Here is a 20,094-nt window from a genome sequence, read left to right as displayed (position 1 = left end):
AAATCAAACTGCAAGGTGTCACAGCAAATAGTAGCGTGTAGTAATATGATAATAATGATAATGCCAACAAGGGTACTTAGCCGGTCGGAATGTTGAGAAATAGAAGTTCCATGAATTATGTTATTATAGACCGCTCATGTCATATCCGCGTTTGTGTCATTATTATCCGTTAAAAAATTGATTCTTTATGACTTTCTTGTTTCTTCATCAGCAATTTACGCCAAAAACCTGAGATGATTAGTGTACCGTGACAAAAAGAGAAGTTTAAAAAAACTTGGTCGAATGTTATTTACATGTGTGACCTTAATATAGCGCTTTGTGATATATTTTATAAGATATTCCAAAATTTTAGAGGAATTTTTCTAAATAAAAATAATTTCTAACAGAATATTTTAAAATGAAAATAGGTATAATAAACGAAGAACTATATTATACTTGTTCTCAAAACAAATTATTTCCGTTTTCAATCATATTGTATGATATTGATTTATTAGTAATTTTATATACTGTAATTTTTTCAAAATATTAGGAAAGATTTTATTTTTGTATTTTTTATTGATTATTTTTCAAATATTTTTTTGCTTTGGTAAAGATATACTATAGTATTTTTCACAGAAAAGTATCGTATGTCATTATATCTTTTATAAAAAAGTATTATTTTTTAATTTTGAATTTAAAAAGTATTAATTTTTTTAATATACCTTTCATAAATTTAGCGCAAGAAAATACCAGTAAAATTCTACTGATTATATATTTTATTTTATCGCGATAATGTGTACTTCCACCAAAGCACATCGTTTTCATCGGTCTTACACGCAATAGATGCGTTTATAGTGAACTGTGAGAATCGATAGACAAGTGCGAATTTCCTCTCGATCACGATCGTGCCGTTGACGATCGATCGATCGGCTCTCACACATAATCAAATTCTTTCTCCACGCGGTAAATTTGAACCCGAAAAGCATCCGACGAAAGATGAAACTGTCCGCGTGGTTCGCTCGTTCGTTAGCCGTCCGATATATTAATTTCGGATGATTGGCCACGACAACCAAATCGAAGACAGCGTGTCCAATAGTCTGTGCTGGTTTCTAGAGCCCGCTATCAGATCGGTGTCTTATGGTAGCTTGACAGATTGACACTGTCCGTCGGATATTAGTGGCAATATGTTCCCTTAATTAAAGCCTCACTGCCAACGGGCCGCGGCCAGTCCTTCGATTTTGTTTCCCGCTTTCGCCTTCTCCTTTTCTCTGCCCCCCCCCCTCTCTCTCTCTCGTGATCTAGAGATTGCCGTCAATCCTATCGATCGTGATTTGATGCAGGATCGTCGGGGGCTCTCTCTCTCTCTCTCTCTCTCTCTCTCTCTCTCTCTCTCTCTCTCTCTCTCTCTCTCTCTCTCTCTCTCTCTCTCTCTCTCTCTCTCAAGTAAGACGCTAAATGCGGACGCGTGTGGAATTCATGCCTGGCGATCGATGATCGAATTAAGCACGACACCGCCGGGGATGCCTGACGATCGGCATTCACTCGTGAGATGCGGGAGATAGTATATTATTAACGAGACAGCCTGTCGGCCCGAATAAATAAAGCGATAGTTTAATTAAGCGAATTAGCGTCACGCCCGGCTGACGCTAAAATAAATGCTTCCATTTATTTTTGAATATTTCGTAAATCCGAACGCCCTGCAGTATTCAGATGTAGTTCTTATCGCTAAAGATATCGCATAAAGATACGTGTTATATAAAAAAGATTGTTATGCAGAATATTACATAACACCGCAATAAATGATTGCCATGTGAATGTGAAGGCATAAAGTGAAGATAATTATTCGATATTCAGTACTACTTAATGCAAGATTTTATGATGACTTTATCTTCTTTCGAGATTGTTTATTATTATTAACTTAGTTTTATTTCTCGTAGTACATATAATTTTATTCAGAAACGATCGTTTCTAAATCGGATAAAAATTTAGTTGTAATTATTTTTCTGAGCATGAGAGAAACATCTATAAATTTCTGGATATGTACTTGACATCTTTCTTTATTATAACAAAGTGGCTTTAATTTCCGTGCTTTGATTAAGAACGTCACTGCGAACTGGTTTACGGCTCGAAACTTATGTAGCCCTACTGCAGAGGATTAATTTGCGTTCCACCTGACACATATGACCTTGCCTCACTTCATAAAGATGGTATTGCTTCATAAAATACGACAAGGCCCGATTATATGCTTCATCAGGTAATTGTAAGGTTCATGATGTTGAGTTGTAAAGAATTTGTTGCTTCCACGATGAGTTTCTCATTCCATGTACATATATTCCACGCATCCTCGTATCTGTTAAATTATTATTTCGTGACGCTTATTTTATATTATACGTTAATGGTAGTTATGAATTATTAAAATGAGAAGTCAATATAAGAAACGAGTCAAAAAGAAATGCTTATAGTATTTATATATAAAATAGATAAATACATTTATATACAAAGTAATAAATAATAATAATAATTAATAATTGATAATAAATATAAAATAAATATAAATAATAAATCGACAATAAAAATAAGAAAGGCAGGCGACAAATCAGTTTGTCGAATAAAAATCGCTTTGTGTAGCGAAGCATTCAGCGGAGTCAAAAATTACGAGGCCCAAAAGTGGTGGGCCTCGGGAAAAGGTTGGACAGCGGGCTACATAAATCTCGGCTACAGAATCCATTACTGGATGGTGCGGATCGATGACAGGGGCGGCAATGTGTTAACCGGTCGTTCCGGGTGACAATTCTCACCGTCGTCATTTATCTGTGACTCCGTTCGCGGACAGCTCGCCCTAGGAAGTCCCATGTTGTACCGTTATACCGTATTTATTGGACCTTTTTGTAGCGACTCTATGTATTCCTACTTCCGCATTACCGTGCACTGTTATTGAATTGCCGTTATTAGGAAATAACATTTAATACTACATTGTTGTCATTAAATTACTGTTATACATTAGATTACCGTAATTATTTGCTTCTTAATATCGTTATTTCTTTATTTGATTGTTTAGTTAAAAATCGAAATTTGTCTGATTTTTGTAAAGGACTATATTCTTATTTGTTAGATAAAAAAAATTTGGTGCTTTAAGTTCTTCTCGTCTGAAATATATACAAACCGATCAATGTATACTTTAAACGTACTTTAAACAAATCCGTTAATTGCATATTGTTATAAAAAAAGAAGTAAACTATTATTAATCTGTTGTTTTTAATCTTTAATGTAAAATCTTATTTGTTTGGAAATCTAGATTTTGCAAGACATCGTAAGTAGGGTCTATTGATATACGCTGAGACTATTATCTGTTACAAGCTGAAGACAGATCGCGGTTAGGAATCTAGGCGGGAGAAATATACGACTTTCTAGGCCACCCGTCTTGACTAGAAAGATTTTAAGGAACACGTGGCTACCGAATCCTGCTGTTCGAACTATTCTTCTCCATTCGGAAGTTTAGAAAAGATAGTTGTATAAGAAAAGAAGAAATAAATACGTTTCCTCTTTTAATAACAAAAGACTAGAAATAATATAGTGAAAGCTCTGATGGTTTTCAGTTGGTTCTTTTATTTTTTGTTTGCATAAAACAGTGAAATAACAAGTAAAAATAATGAGAAATAAATAGCAGAAGCGTTTAAAAAATAAAATAAGCATTATAAAAGCAGCCTAATGTAAGTGGTAACATATAGCACAGACATATTTTCCATTTGTATTTTATGATCTTTATTAAATTATAGATCTCGAAACAGAGTCTTTGTCTATAAATGTATGTTCGTGTGACATAAGGAATTATTTCACTTGAAGAACGTTGCTCCAAAACATGATGAAATTGTCCGATTACGTCACGTGCTCAAGATCAAGTATGATCATTCAATAAAGTTTAGTAACGATTCACTCTTGCAGAGAGAGATGCCTGCAGGTTTTTTTCCAAGCCGAACATTCGACCGATGATACATCAGTGGTCGATGTCGCTTATCTATCGTCCACTCCCGGATGCGTCGTCTCTGGGGAAAAATTCCTAACGGGTGGGTTAGGGGGAGGGAAAAAGCGCATGGAGGATCCACGCTACCGGCGGCGCCTATCTTAATTCCCGATTGACGTTTATTTATCTGGCGACTTTTAATTTTTATGGGCGCGATCCGGCCGATAGCTTAGGCCCAGCAGGTAGCTCCCGCTGTGTGGTCTCGGGGACCCCGGGGGCCCCCGGAGCCTGGTATAACATTCGTGGACGAGCAGCACCTCTTAATTGAGGGGTGCCGCGTGTCGCGATAAGACGAACACGGGCGTCAAAAACCCGTAGAAAGAGCTACCTCTGGGGTAAAAGGGAAGCAGAGGAGGTAGGAATTTATTGTGCTGCCCCGCGCGCAGAGATCCCCGGCTCCTCCCGCTCCCTCCCCCTCCCCTCTGGCAGGTACGATCGTTGAATCGATGGGCTTCGACCAAATTAAGAGAGTGGTTTTCTTCATTCATCCCGGGATTCCACGGAATTCACGGAGTGACGAAGAAAACGGACGTCTAAGTGGTCGCCTCTTCAAATCAACAAATTGTCCTCTCTGTCTCCTCTTCTTTTCTCTCTGAACGGAGTGAGTGGGAGGGGAAGAGGGATGTCCGGAGTCACAACGTAATGATTTTATTCTTTCATTGAGAAGGAGCTCGAGGTTGACGGGCCACGCTGTGACTTTCTCCGAAAGAAGAATTTTCTCGCAGCCATTATAAATCTCGGATCCGAAGATGGAGATATATCACAGAGTAGGTCGCATCACGTTGATTCATCGTTACAATTAGATTTCCCGTTAATCGATCGCTCTCATGGCGACTTTGTCTTACCGATTTTACACGATTGCAGATTGATGGCGTTTTGCTATCTTGGGATTACTTTAGAGAGACGTCTCTTTTCTTCGCGGTTTCCCAACTCTCTAACGAGGATGCTCACCTTGAGACATTAATAAACTCGAGTTCGTGCCTTTGCATGTTCGCGATGCTTTTCTTCCATAAGAGTGACCACAAGATCGTTTATATTTCTGCAAATTGAAACTCCTTCCCAGGAGAGATTACGGTTCTTGTAATGAAAATCGTTTACTTGGAAAATGATTTTGCACGTTATTTATTTTCGGTATTAGGATGCAATACTTATATGTCATTATAATCATTGTAATACATGCATAATAATTTTAGTGGCATTGTAAATTATTAATGAGTACAAGTTATTGAGAGAACGGAGAGAAGAGGGGAGTAGGAACAGATGGGAGGACTCCTTGATAGTACACTTGATGAAAATAAAAAGGACAGTTTACGCGTAATAAAAAGTGTTACCGCAGCTTCTCCACGAAGGTGGTCCTGACAGATACGCTTCTCGACTCGTTTTCAACAGGGTTGTGGCTTGGGCTGTCCCTAATAAGATAGAGGGGCAGCAAGTTTAGTGGAATCCCTACTAAATCGGGGACTAATTATTCGGCAGTGAGGGCGCCGGCGATCCCGCTAATATCGCTCGTAAAATCTTCGGTTCATCCTATTTTACGATCCCCGGATGACTCCTTATAGAACACAGAAATGTGTGAAGCACGAGGGAACGGCGAGGGCGTGAAATATCAAATTTGGGGAATTCAATGCCGAGTTTTACGAAGATGATGCTTTTTTAACATTGTGAACACTAATTTTTATTAAATTTATTAATTGAATGTTTTTTTTTCGAGTAATATTTCATGCGTTTGATTATGCTTCCCGTTGATGATTGATTGAAATGATTAATGTACCTGCGCGAATATTGTTGGGCGTTTTTACGAGCCGTAGCCCTGACTTGTCCCTTAAATGGGTTAAGACCGCGCGTTGAAATTCACGCGAACACGAAGCAGCGATAATCAGAGGGACTGAAACGGATTTAGCGGTGTAGCGCTAAGTGTTTCGTCGCCTCGCGAATGCGGCGCTAACTAATGCGCTCCGTATAGGATTCCCGGCTCGCCCGCTTTCGCGTCTCTCCCGTTTCCCACCTCGCACGTACGGAAATTAAATAACGTCACGCGTACGTGTCAAATATCTACTAAAAGGCCTTTAAAAGATATTTGTCCTTTGCGTCGTTCAGGCTTCGCGAGTTCGTTTTGTACCGATGCCTGTGGATCTTTCCTCGTTCACGATGCTTGACGGTCATTGCCAATAAAGGGTTAAACATTTAAATATGTACAAGATCCATAAAATTTATTTTCGAGAATTGAGAAAAAATGTTTGATTAAGTTTTGTAGTGAAAAAGTCTTGGCAGTTTTAATGATTTTTTTTACGATAAAGTCAGGAAATATGTTTAAAGAATATATAAGCAAATTTATTTTAACTTTGAAATAATCCTTTGTGCAATAAAGATATTGAAATCTTAACAAACGTAGAACAAAAATAATTTTCAATTTTTAATTAATATCAAAATACTAATAATAAAATATCGAGTATTGTAAAACTAATTTCTTCGAAATATTGTGAAATTTTAAATAACAGATCTTGTCTGCCAAATAAGAAATTTCATGCGTCTTGTTCGTATTGTTTCTGATTCGAATGTAAATGATCTCGCAACAGTTACACCGAAATTTGGAAATAGACATTCCGTTTTAAGAAACGTGCCGTAGTCACGTTCGGACAGTGCACTGACCTTGCCATCTCCACCCCGAGCAAGGTCAGCGAAGCAAAAGCAATCGACGTGACTGCAAGCTGCAACCGTCGAGAGCACTTTGCCTCACAGTAACCATCACCCGCGGTGCCACTTCTCAGGAATATGTCGCTATGGGGGGTTTCCTTGCCTCCGGCTTTCGCACAATATTGCCAAAGATATACACACGAAATATTATTAGCGCACCGGATGCAGGCCTGGAGCGAGTGGGGTCCGCATGAATCATTCATGAGGCACAGTAGCAGTGGCACTCTCGTGACAAGAGGCAACAATGGCGCAACCATGAACCGTCGATCATTGGGGAAGCGTGTCGTACGAAGGCGAAGGAAAAGCCCCGATTTTTCTCGCTTCCAGCGGTCGTTGAAACCGGTAGGAAGGAAATTATCCATAACTAAAGAGATTCCTCCATGCGACCGATCCCCACGGGCATCATATCGCGGTATCCCTAGAGAAATAAATACAAAAAGTGAGAAGGAGCGTCGAACTTCTTTTCGCTTTCTTCGCTGCCTCAGCGAGAGGACGAAAACCTGCGTCATTTTATTAACACTATTAGCTCCGATGTTAACCGCACGTGAACCGTGTATGCACTCCCGGCGAACGAACCTATATAAATGGAACGAAATACACGAGGCTGCGTGCGTACGCATAAAAAGTAGCACCATCAATTAACATATCTTTCGCAGTGCAATTAATCTCCACTGGTTGAAATTAATTTAATTGATTATTATATGTCAAAATTGATTGAATCCATATTTATGAAAATAATGATATAATTGTATTGAATTGCATTTATTCAATATTCACAATCGCGAATTTCTTATCTCGTTAATTACAATTATGGACGAAGACAAGTAAATTTAATAAATTTTTCGCGAGTAGGTACTCTTTATAATAATAACTGTACCTGAAAGAGCAATGGGCTCGCTGCACCGCGAGAACGCCCGGGCCGGTGTCCTCTCCACAAAGGATTGACAACAGCAAACAGTTTAGTGTCCCGTACGTTTATTGTATCTCCCATACGTTTAACTTCCATCGCGTCGGACGGTGCGCAGGAGGGAGGTGTGGGAGGCGGAGGTAAAGCGGGACAGAAGAGAACCGACGAAAAAAAGTGCGCCGCAGGACCAGGACAGATCTGTTACTCCGTTAGACTTCGTCGGCCTGACATTTGAATGCTTCGTCGATTCCACGGCATCGGGAGAAGAACGGGTGAACCGAGGAAGGAGAACTCACCAGCGCGCGGTTGTCGTCTTTATATTGCCATCCTTTCGTCGTATCTTATGGGTTTTTGTCAAACTTCGGTGCATTCCTACGCGGGTTTTACCGACGCGGACGGAACGACGGGTAAATGTTCCTTCCTCCTCGCACATTCTTTCATGCGCGTTATATTCATAAATCACGTCTGAGAGAGACATGATATATGCAAACCTTCATATTTTTTATCGAATATCCATGACGCACCAAATTGGAGCTTAATTGTAATTTAGTCGGAAAATTTCCTTCGCTCTTTACAAGACGGTTCTTTAAAAGTAGGTAAAGAATAAAACAAATATAAATATGCAAAGAGCAATTAAACTTTATAACCGATAAAAATATGTGTGCGAACGGCGTACGATTCGGATAGTTCCGTTCTCGCTACGCGTTAGGGGAGCCGGGAGATGATAGATGAAATGATAGCACGGCGAGCGTCGTCGTTTCCCTCGATTTACCCCCGGTCTCTCGTAATTACCGCGATATCTCGTGCGACGATGAGGCGCGCTCGGTGCACCACGGCGAATGCAACTTAGAACGCTTGACGAGAACGGCGGGTGCGAGAGAAAGAGAGAGAGAAATTCCTGCAAGAGCGGAGAATCCAGCGGTGATATGGCGCGGCAGCTCTCAAAAATTCGCTGGAATCTCGGGGAAAAGGCGAGCGTGCCTGAGAAGCTCCCGCCGCAATTGGTCATTCGGCGATTTTTGCCGGCATTCATGCGTCCGTTCCACGCGGTATTTATTGGAAAGATTTTCTCTCCCCCGGTACGCCCTCGGAGAGTCGAGAGGAGAGCGGGCCCAGGCGAAGAGATCTGGTACTCGCGTACTCGCGCGCGAGCAGAGCGAGCCGATCTCGTGCGCGCGCTTCTCCATCCTCCTCCCGTCCTCCTCCCCGGCTGCAAATGCACTCGCCTCGCGGCCCTACGCGCGCGCTATCTTCTTCTCTCATTGAATATTCTCCACTTTATTTACGGATGCCCGTCGAGATTTATCGTCGTTCGCGCTGCTCTTTTCGCTTTAACCTGCTTCGTCCTGCTTTAACGTCGTCTACCCTTGCCTTTCCCGTGTTCGTCCTGCGCGTCTAATGTTAGTTCCTTCCCTTCCTTTGCCTCCCCTTCCTTTGCCTCCCCTTCCTTTTTCTTCTTCTTCTTCTGCGTTGCCCTTTGGTACATCGAATTTTTACGATATCACGCGGTACGAAAATGATGCGCACATACAGGAAATATAGCATTTAAACTATTCTAGGGGTACGTATCATAAATAAGAGCATTCTATATTAATATTAATTAATACGTGTTTTTCCTTTATTCTGATTACTGACTTTTCAACGTGTTTATATCTAGACAACCAAATAAAATAATAGATGTATTGTGCAAGGTGTAATATTTTTAACAGTTGCAAATATATTTCGAAAATATTTTAATAACTTTATCAACTTGTTTTTAAGATATTTTTTAAACTTATTTATTTCGAGACATATCGTACATGTGATAAAAAAGTAATAAAAGTGAAAAATTGCGATAAATGTGTTATAAGGACAAATTGTAGTATCGTAAGTAAGAAAGGCAAAGACGTATAAACGAAGATCGATACTAAGTACTACTATCTACTGCGCATGAATCAGTGCATTCGGCCCGATAGATCGTCTCACGGCTAAACAAATCACCCCGTTAAGAACGATCGATAGCATCTACGTGCGTCGATCGAGCACAGCGGCGACGTAATTCCTACAATGGCGGCCCGACGCATCGCCGCAAATTGCTTGCATAACCCGATCGATCGATTAATCACCACGAGATTTACGAGGGATTTGTTAACTCTATACAAAAATGCTCGGTCGTATATATAATTACTTTTGCACACTTTTGCATATTTCATAAATACGTAACAGATCTTATTAGCGTTAGTAGTAAGATCTGATACATATTTATGAAATATGACATTATAAAATAATATATTTGATTATCTTTCTGTAGAAAAGTTGATTACAAAGTCGGCAAATTATCTGTTTCAAATATGATTAGTTTTTCTAGAATTCTTCGCAGGGGATTGCCATGCTTACATCGTAGATCATGTGAGAAAAAGATAACTCCAAAAGAAAGAGAAATCGTTTAATCATGCAACATGTTTTGTTGTCAAATAATTCATCTTACACACACAAGAAGAACTTGGGAGCTTAGGTATACCCTCGGGGAATCCCCTCTACAAACTGTTAATATATAGTTCATATCTGCGTTCTGCAGCCCCCAAGTTCTCCTAGTTAGCATTTTGATAGTCGCTTATATTTAATATCGCATGCTATTTTCATCAACAATATCTATTTTTAGACATTATTGGTACTATTAGCGTTATCGCTCTTCTAAGATTCATTAACTTACTACGCACATTGAAATCGTGCATAGCAAGCATAAAAAGTCACGAGCGATGCGTAATACGAGGACATTACACGATCGACGTTACATAATTGACGAGCAAATGTATTACGATCGTTTCGACGGAACGACGTGTATATGTCCGCGGCAAATGGAACGTTCATTCTCGCGACATTCCACGCTCGCGATGCAGCAACATTGAAAGAACGCCGAACGCTGATGCACCGCATATATTTATGCATACGTCATGTGGCGACGCTGATGCAATTTGTGTAATCGCCGCCGAGACAGGCGGTGCAATCTCTTTTTACCCATAAACGGGGCTCCGGTATACGCCGCGCGCCGCCTTAATCCTCCATTAAAGGGTTCGGGGTATGCCCGACATTATTAGCATTACGGGAGGTTCATAAAACTGGAAAGTGCATGCCGACAATCTTGCGCGAATGCTCTTTCTCCGATACTCACGTTCCACTTGTTCGTTGAAGCCAATATTCGAGAGACGATGTTCATATATCATTGCCGCGGTGTAACGCGTTGTGAATAAAAATCGGAACATAATTAATTTTGTGTTTCGAATCTAAATATTATATTAAACTTCTAGCATTTAATTTTCTTTGATTAAACAAAACATCAAAATATAGTATAAATTTACAATTATATTCCGAAATTGCGTATTTGACCTACGTCTATTATTACTTTATGACGTTGATCATGTTATTATTTTTACGGAACTTGATACGAGTGAGCTCGGGATGACTGTACGTCTTAAGAAAGCGACGAAAACTCGCGGAAAAATATTTTCCGTATTCGGGAAATGAAACGATCCGCCACGCGGTTGCATTTTATTGCCGGCTGAGTTATTCCTTCATCCGGAATGACGAGGACGGGAGAAGAAGAGAATATTGCGAGGGGGAGCTGAGGAGAGAAGACGCGAGAGGGGCTGAGAGAAAAAAGGAAGACGACCACTCGCAATTAAACACGGCGTAAGTCCCGCTCTGAGGATAATGCCCCGGAATGCTGATAATTGGCTGAACTGTCCGGGCGACCCGAGACGAAGCTGCCCACAGGTGCAGCTGGCGGCACGGCACCGCGAGATCATCGGCTCGCGGTCCCACGTGTCTAATTGATTCGAAGTGATTTATATTATCCGCCGTTCCTCTGCACCTCAGGCATTCCCCGGGCACTGAAGCGACCATCAAAATACTCTGCAGATGGATTGTCGCTCGGTAACGGGAAATATTGCAAAATGTGAAATTGAAAGGCTTCCTTTGACCATATGTCTGACCATTAGTATTTCTGTAAAAAATTTTCATTTAATATAAATTTGACCTACGTGAGATCATTTATGAAAATAAAATGTAGTTACGTACATTATTCAAAATCAGCAAAGATAACTGGTTATAACAGTAAAGAATTTTTTTTAAGATTGTGACTGTTGAAAACAATTGATAAAAGTGCTGCTACGAGAGCTCTCTCTTCTTTTCCTCACACAGATATAATTTTGTTAATTTGTTATTCAGAAATATGAATCAGATGTCTAAATTATTTAACGTGCGGTAATTTAATATAATCAGTTCAAATAATTTTCCTGATATTAAAGAAAATAATTTCAGCTGTCAATCACGATTTTGAAAACTTCCCCAGTATTTTTTTCCTCTCTCGAGTCGTTCAGATTAAGAATCGATCTTAACGGTGCCTGGAGGTCCTCCGAGTGGAGGAGGCTGGGAAAAAAAAAAGAACTACGGGGCTTTCGTAAACGATCCGGCCGCGCGAGCCTCGAAAGAGGCTCGATGCTTCCGTCGTCGTGTTAAAGGGCCGATGCGCCGAGGTTCGAGCGAAGGTTGGAGCCGAAACGGAGATGGAGCGAGCTATCGATCTCCGCTCTCGTGAACGAAGAAGCGACGACGAGCGCGACCGCGCCGCGCCGCGCCGCGCCGCGCCGCGCCGGGAGCCGAGAGAGCCGAGCGAGCTAGCCGGGGCCCTCTCTCCCGCTCTCGAAGTCTCCGGTATCAGATCGCTCGTATAAAACTATCGTATCGTTTAAATACGCACTGAAAGGTGAGGCGATGCATCAGAAGATACGCGGGCGATGGCAGGCACAGCCTCCTCTCTTTCCTCGGCCTGCGTCCTCCTGTTCCGTCCGCGCTGTCGATCCGCGCTGAAGATACCCGCCTGGAATCCATGGGAACCACGGAGAACCAGGCTTAACGCGTATAACCCCTCCCTGGCAGCGGTGGGGCCCTCCGCCCGGGCCCCTTGGGCCTCACCTCCGCGTTTTCCCCTCTGGCTTTCTACCCTCGATACATATAACGTTCTTCCTCTTCGTTTAAGTTTCTCTCTTCTCTCGTTTTTTTTCTTTTTTTATATTTAGATTGACAGTATTGGATTAAATAGCGTATTGTTCGACTTGGAAATCTAGAGATTCTAACAGATTATGTGACAGATCCTTATATTAGATTAATATAAATTCACGAGATATGCGGTAGAAGCGCGTAGGTTAATAAAAATGAAAGGGGAAAATAAAATAGTAAAGAGGATAACAATATGTATTGTTATTCTCTGGCGGTACAACGATTGATATTATCGACATCGTTGTTTATATCGGGATAATTGACAGAAGATCGCGCGCATCAAGTTTCTGAAAAGGACGAGATATGCGATCGCGGCGCGATTCTGCATTGCCGATGCATCACTGCTCGATATTCACGATGGCTACCGATTCCGGCTCTTCCCCCTTTTCGCTGGAATCCGTAATTGGGTGGGCATTCCACGTTATGAGTTAATTCCGGCGTGTTCGGTGTCGGCGGAGATCATATCGACGCGAAGATCCACGGGACGATCTCGGTTTTCTCGATCGGATTGCATCTCGCAATAAGGTAAAATGAATGGCGATATCGTCAGTTTAACGAGGAGACGGATTCCTTTCGGATTCTGCCTTAGGCATGCATTATATGCCGATATGATATTCGCGAATTAAAAGTTACTTCGTCTTTTGGACCTTAATGATTTGCGTTATAATGCTATTAGAAAATTATGTAGAGACATCGCATAATATTACGAGATCTGAGTGATATAATATATTATTATGTTTAGGATATAATTAACGCAATTTATATATTCGCTCATTTAATTATACAGATAAAATAAATTTAATTTTGAACGCACACATATTAAGATATGCATATATTAATATAATATATATGTTAATAAATAATTAATTAAATATCTATAGATATCTGCAAATACCCGAATTTTCTAAATAAATCAATATAACGCATAAGAAAAATATTAATATTTAGAATAATTTGCAAGATAATTTCTCTAAGAATTAAAGAAATGTAAAATGCGTTTGGAGAGAATGCGGAAATAGAAAGGTAGAATGCATTCTGGTTTTGCAAAAACCGGATGCTCGTGGAGGCTAATAGAGACAATGGTCGACCGGGGCGGGCGGTGGCGATCTTCCGTTTTGAAAAGGGGTGAAATTCCGCGTCGTGCGCATTGTCCGCTTAATGATTGAGTGGAGACATGACAGGTGAAACCGAATACACATATACACACCCACACATCATGGAGGAATTGCACCGGGCGTGAGTCCCCGCGGGTCCCCCCGCGTTGTACATCAGCCAAGACAAGCGTGAGCCCGAATTGTGGGACCCACCGATGGGCGTCTGCTCCCAAGACCTTCGACGTTGACGATATCCCTTTCATACTGGCGAGCTTGATCTTTTCGTACAGCCCATTGGCGATCGGCGCCACCCACATCTTACGGAACTACCAGATAGAATTTGCAATTCGATATCTTTAGGCGAGAGTTGTGTGGCGGATTCAAGGTGAAATGATTGAAAGAAGCTTAGAATATGCTTGTCGTATAACAGGACGTCCTGGAACCGCCAATTTTAATTTTACACGGTAAAAAATTTTGTGTCAATGGAAGTCCACTCTCAATTTTGTGTTAAAATAACTCATTCATCGTGTTATTTTTGACATTTAGAAATGTTATAAATGTCGATATAACATTTCTAAATGTCAAAAATAACACAATGAATGAGTTATTTTAACACAAAATTGAGAGTGGACTTCCATTGACACAAAATTTTTTACTGTGTAAAGACAGATTTTTTTAACAAATTTGAAATAGGTCTTTTGCTTAGGAAAGATATCGAGGGAAATTATTGGTTGTCGCACTTTTCTATCGCGCAATATTAAATAATAGTCAAATACTAGTTGAACAATTGTAGTATAATAGAGAATATTACGATTAAACAACCCTGATTTTAGCTAGGTCAATGATTTCTTTAACTGTCTGCGTAGTCATTCGAAATCCGGTGAAATCGCGATGCGACTGAAATACGTTTACCGAATGCTCGCGGCTGCTTCATATCTTAAAAAAACCAAAGAAGCGTTAATTGCGTACCATTACATCGACTAATTGACGTATACCGGCCTTCTATGCAGGTAATACACGTTCCGCCATATAAGTAACTACTGCACGCTCACTGTGTCTAATGTCAAATTATACTTTCTATCGCGCGTCCATTCTATATTTGACACTCGGATAACGATCCACGGAGATCTAGCGAATGTATGAACAGACGGTTTTCGATCTAGATAGCTTGTTGGCGACTGAATACTGTCGTAATTACCAGATCTGCCTTTTACAAATTAACTGACCTAGATTATTCATTCAAGTAACGATTTCTATAAGGCGTGTTTGCTGAGAGACTAAAAGTTTCTAGAATCAAAGATTGATAGAGGAAATATACGTTCAGTAATAATTTATATATAATTATTATACACCATTCTGTAATCTACTTATACGTGCTACGCTACATGTACTAATTAGATAAATAGCAACTATATATATCAGAAATATTATTGCAAATATATAATATATGTGTATAAATTGTATTAACATAGTGCATACAAAAACTCAAGTACATATTATAAAAATTGTACAAAGGAGAGCGATGCATTTTATCAAAACGATTCTCACGAAATTTTTCTATCGAATCAATTCTTAGATAGAGGTTCCGTATTTCTAATGATATCATTAATTAATGTATTCCAAGAGTCCAGCACGCACATATGTAAGGAAGGTTCTAAATTGTCTTATTCGCCGGCTGACGCGTAATCCGATTTGTTTCTCGGGCGATCTGATTGCGCGCGACCTTCTTCAACTTTCCTCGCCTAACCCTCGCCGACGTTATCTGCCCGGCATTCTCCTTCGTTTGAGACTCTCCATGCGACCGGGAAGATTCTTGCCGAGTTTTTTTTATTACCACTCGCTTACCGCGCATATATGCGCGTCGGGACGCGCCTCTTCTTGTTTCGCGATCGGTGATTTACGTTCGGGCCACGCTACCACGGTAATAGTCCATTAATTGATCTCGGATTCCCCTCCATGTGCTTACAGATACGCGGGAGACGGGTTTCGTGAACGCCATCACCGCCGCTGGAGTTACTTATGCGGTTACCAGAGCCTGCACTATGGGTGACCTCGTGGAATGCTCCTGCGATAAGATGACGTCGAAGGGTAAAAGCTTACTCTCTTAGTCTCTCTCTTTGTAATTTAATCCGCATATCGATTTCCCATTAATTTCCCATCGGAATCTACAGTAATTTATCAGGCTTTTAAAAGCCCATTAAAACTAAAATTATTATTTTTTCATATAAATTAAAAGAGATATTTCTATTTTGTAAAAAAATTGTAGTGCAACAGTACTTTTATAAGTTTTTCAAAACTGCATAGATTAAGATTATTTGTAGTAAAAAAATTGGCTGCTTATATCATTTTTTTTTTTTGCGATTATATTTTGGAGATAGGAGAAAATGGTGACTTCCACAGGTAATCGTCTGGCTAAATTTGCGCGTACGGTCGAGGCGAAGAAGAGTTTGCCGACGGAAGGAGACTGGGAATGGGGAGGGTGCGGCGATAACGTAAACTTCGGCTTTAAAAAATCACGGGAATTCATGGATGCACCGTATCGTAAAAGAAGTGACATTAAAACGCTGGTGAAGCTTCATAATAACGACGCTGGTCGTCTGGTAAGTTATTTTTACATTTATTCTCTGTTCATTTCTATTTTTTGGTGCACGTGCGTTTTCATTCAATTGGTTATTGCCATTTTTTCATCACGTTTGGTAATAATAACCGAAAGGAATCTTGCACAATTGTCCAATATAATGGAAGAGCCATTTATTGGAGTTCCATTTATTTATAAGACGTCTTCGAAAGACTTTGCAAAGTAAGTCAGTATATCTTCCAATTCCGTTATTTTTAATAACATTGATCCCATCTTCAAGATTCTAGCAAACATTATTTTAACAAAATTAGAGGACATGTTTTAATATCATCATTAGGCAATAGAATTTTTTTTGATAACGAGAACATCTGCAACAGATATTTCTGTTAATTATTGAGTCTTTATAATTTTTGTCTTTATAAATTTGGGCTTAACTTCATTGTTAGAATTTTAAAGTCGTTTAGATCCTATTAAAAAAACAAAATAGAAGTATACGTTACCACCCGACGCGCTATGTGCTATCCGCTCCTCAGGCCGTGCGCAACTTCATGAGGACCGAGTGCAAGTGCCACGGGCTCTCCGGCTCCTGCACGGTGCGCACTTGTTGGCGCAAGATGCCGCCGTTTCGGGAAGTCGGCAACCGTCTGAAGGAGTCGTTCGACGGCGCGGCCAAAGTCATTCCCAGCAACGACGGCCACAGCTTCATTACCGAAGGCCCCACGATCAAGCCGCCCGGTAGATTCGACCTGATCTACAGCGAAGACTCGCCGGACTTCTGCAAGCCGAATCGGAAGACCGGCTCCTTAGGGACGACGGGTCGTCAGTGTAACGCGACGAGTCCCGGGGTTGAGGGCTGTGAGCTCCTCTGCTGCGGTAGAGGCTACGACACCAGAATCGTCAAGGAGAAGGTCAATTGTCAGTGTAGGTTCCGGTGGTGTTGCGAGGTAACGTGTAACACGTGTCTCGTCAAGAAGACCATCAACACTTGCCGCTAGTGTCGGTGTAAGAAAAAAAAAAAAGAAACTTGTACCCAATATCTGACAGTGTTGAGAATCGGAGTTGGTGCGATAGCTTGTCTTGCATGTGTTAGCGGATTAGAGGTTGGCTGAAGAGACAATGCCGAGAAAAATGATTTATATTCTTTGCGCAAATCCCATCATTGATGTGTGCCATAACGATAGATCAGAAGATTGTAATTGAAGAGTTTCGTAGAGTTTTGCAAAGTTTCGCAGAGAGTCGCAGTATTGAAATACAATCTTTATTTAACAATGAGAAGAATATTAGACAATCGAGCTTTCCTTCATCTGTTTTTTTTTTTTACTAATAATTGCCGAAAAGTGTTAACGATTAGTTTATATTAGTAGTGTGTTCTGAGGTTGTTCAATATTGACGTTTAGCGCGATTGAAAACTTTTTGACGTCTATCGTTGCCATCGCTATCGGCGGTTGATCCAACCGTTCCTTTCTCTCGATACGATCGTGATAATGCCCTATTATGTAATAGCATTTGTAATATATAAATTTCTAGAATATGGTTTGATCGTGAATATTCATTGACGGATATTCAGACGATATGTGATTTACAATTTATCGTGAGGCCACAAAGGCCTGGATTAAATCTAGACTAGCGAGAAGGACGTATTTAAGATTTCTGAAGAAATTTATCGTGCGCGTGGACGTTTATAAACGCGAGAAACGGGATTGAGGACGTCAGTAGTGCATGCCCGAGCCAAGTCAGACGCGAGTCGCGAATGCAGCTAGACGCGATTTATCGCGTTTCGACGAAATAGCGCATATCTTTGACTATGTACCTACGAATTGCTGATGGTTACAAGGCTGGATATTTTGGATATAGAAGCGTATATTTATATTTGAACGCAGAGCTTGGCAATTATCAACGCTGGCAATATAGATTATAGTTAAAGATTTTTATTGTTACAATCAGGACCGGTTCTAAATTCTTGTTGCCTTCTAGATTTTTGTTATGCGCGATATGAGACTGCTACTTTCTCCAAGCTGGTAATAACGCAAATAATAATTTACGCTAAAATATTGTATAAAAGTGTTTTTTCTAATCTTAACAAAACGTCGTATAAATTATTTTAACAATTAACAATAAGTATTGTTGAGAAAATTGTAAATCTGTTTTGTATATATAATTTCGGGTATATTTTGATAAAAACATATCGCTCTGACAAAGTCTGGTTGACTTTTCTGCTATGTAGAATCGACTATACGTATAGTTGTTATTAGCATCGCCAACGCTGCGCGAGGCGATCATGTTTCGGGCTTTCCACGTATCTCCAGTGCTCGTAATATATATTATGATATACATAAGATACCGTAATGAATTTACGTACAGCATATTCGTCAGAGTATCGTAACGCGCCGGTATCTGCATAGCAATGCCCGGTGAATTGCTTTTCTGCTTGAATCGCCGCGACTTCGAGCGAAGTCCCAAGTGACGAATTCGACGTTATTGACACCGGAAATATTTCAACGTTACGATATTGAATTGAATTTTTATGCAAACTATTTTTGTTAATTTTGTTGATTTGTTAATTATGTCCGAGGAAAAAGCTCGGGACTTTGCTTTTGTTTTACGCGATATCTAATTACACTGCTTTCCCTTCGCGTGACATAAGCTTTGTGCCATACGTTACGATTCGATTGATCAACGTACACGCGTCTACCGATCAGCGAGATATATACATTCTCCCGTTTTTTCGGATAGAACGTTTCTTGATTCTCGAGCCATAGTTACAGGTACCTCGTTGCAGAGCTTATTTTTCTCATTTGTGTATATAAGACTGATCTGTTAGAGTTTGCATTTTCGCGCATATGAGTTAGATATGGATAAAGTTACACTCACGGATGAATCTCGTTTGTTATTATTAAGGTTTATCACAATTTATCTGCAGTGACAACTTATCTTAGAATGAAATATATATAGAAGGAAAAAATATATAAACAATTGTACTTTAAATTACAGTTTATTTAATCCAACTTTACTTCAAATGAATTATCTCTTCTACGTTACGAAGATTACAGGTAAGCTATATATTTCTATTTAAGATATCTTAGATATATTATTACACATTTCGAAATTTTTTATTTGTTAAGTATTAAATTTAAATGTGTCAAAGGCAATTTTTAAAAGTTATAAAGTGTTCATAAGGATCTACGTCATGAAATTTAGTCTGTTTGCACATTAGTTTCATTGTTGTCTTTAGAGAGAGTTTTGAGATTGAGCACGTCAACAGTCTTCAGCCCATTGTTGATGTTAAATATTCGCTTAATTTGCTTTCCCTTCTTTCCTTCTTATTCTAATGATAACTATTATTTGAATAGGATACTTCAAAATCTTTTGTCAAACTTAGAATAAAAAAAGTGCTAAAAGATTAATCTCAAAAGATGTTTGACACGTTCCCTCGGACGACGAGGAATTTTTTTTCCCTTCGTACCCGGGGACGTGATAATAGGGATAAATTAAGGAAACACCGAGAATTGGGAGGCCTCGTATATCAAGGCGCCGTGTAGAACACGGGCTTTTACCTGTAATTCAGGTTTATACACGACAGTCACACGGGCAGTAAAAAGGACTACTGCCATTTTTTGTAAAATAGTTTTACGGCCACTATCAAGAGGAATTTCGCATAACCATAAAGGTTGCCGAAGGCTCGCGCCATATCGCGTGCATTCATCGCCTCTCTCGGCGATAGCGGAAGCCATAAACTGAAAAAATTTCCCTGCCTTGTTTTATTTTTTTTCTTTTTCACATTTTT

The 20,094-nt window shown here is 40.0% G+C and overlaps 1 protein-coding gene across 1 annotated transcript in view; it reads left to right on the top strand.

Moving 5' to 3' along the window:
• The window catches only part of LOC139785565 (protein Wnt-6), a 36,957-nt gene extending 17,662 nt beyond the window's left edge, over positions 1-19,295 (top strand). Inside the window, exons 3-5 of the mRNA XM_071724732.1 lie at positions 15,701-15,820; positions 16,133-16,332; positions 16,844-19,295. Of these exons, the coding sequence (XP_071580833.1) occupies positions 15,701-15,820; positions 16,133-16,332; positions 16,844-17,305 (782 nt within the window). The 3' untranslated portion in view covers positions 17,306-19,295. The remainder of the gene's footprint in view (positions 1-15,700; positions 15,821-16,132; positions 16,333-16,843) is intronic.
• Positions 19,296-20,094: the final 799 nt, after the last annotated feature.

The sequence above is a fragment of the Temnothorax nylanderi genome, unplaced genomic scaffold, assembly GCF_030848795.1.
Source record: "Temnothorax nylanderi isolate EJ_2023f unplaced genomic scaffold, tnyl_v1.0 TNYL_tig0829_pilon, whole genome shotgun sequence".
In the NCBI taxonomy this organism is placed as follows: Eukaryota; Metazoa; Arthropoda; class Insecta; order Hymenoptera; family Formicidae; genus Temnothorax; species Temnothorax nylanderi.
Note: the sequence above shows the minus strand (reverse complement) of the source record. Positions and strands in the feature narration are given on the sequence as shown.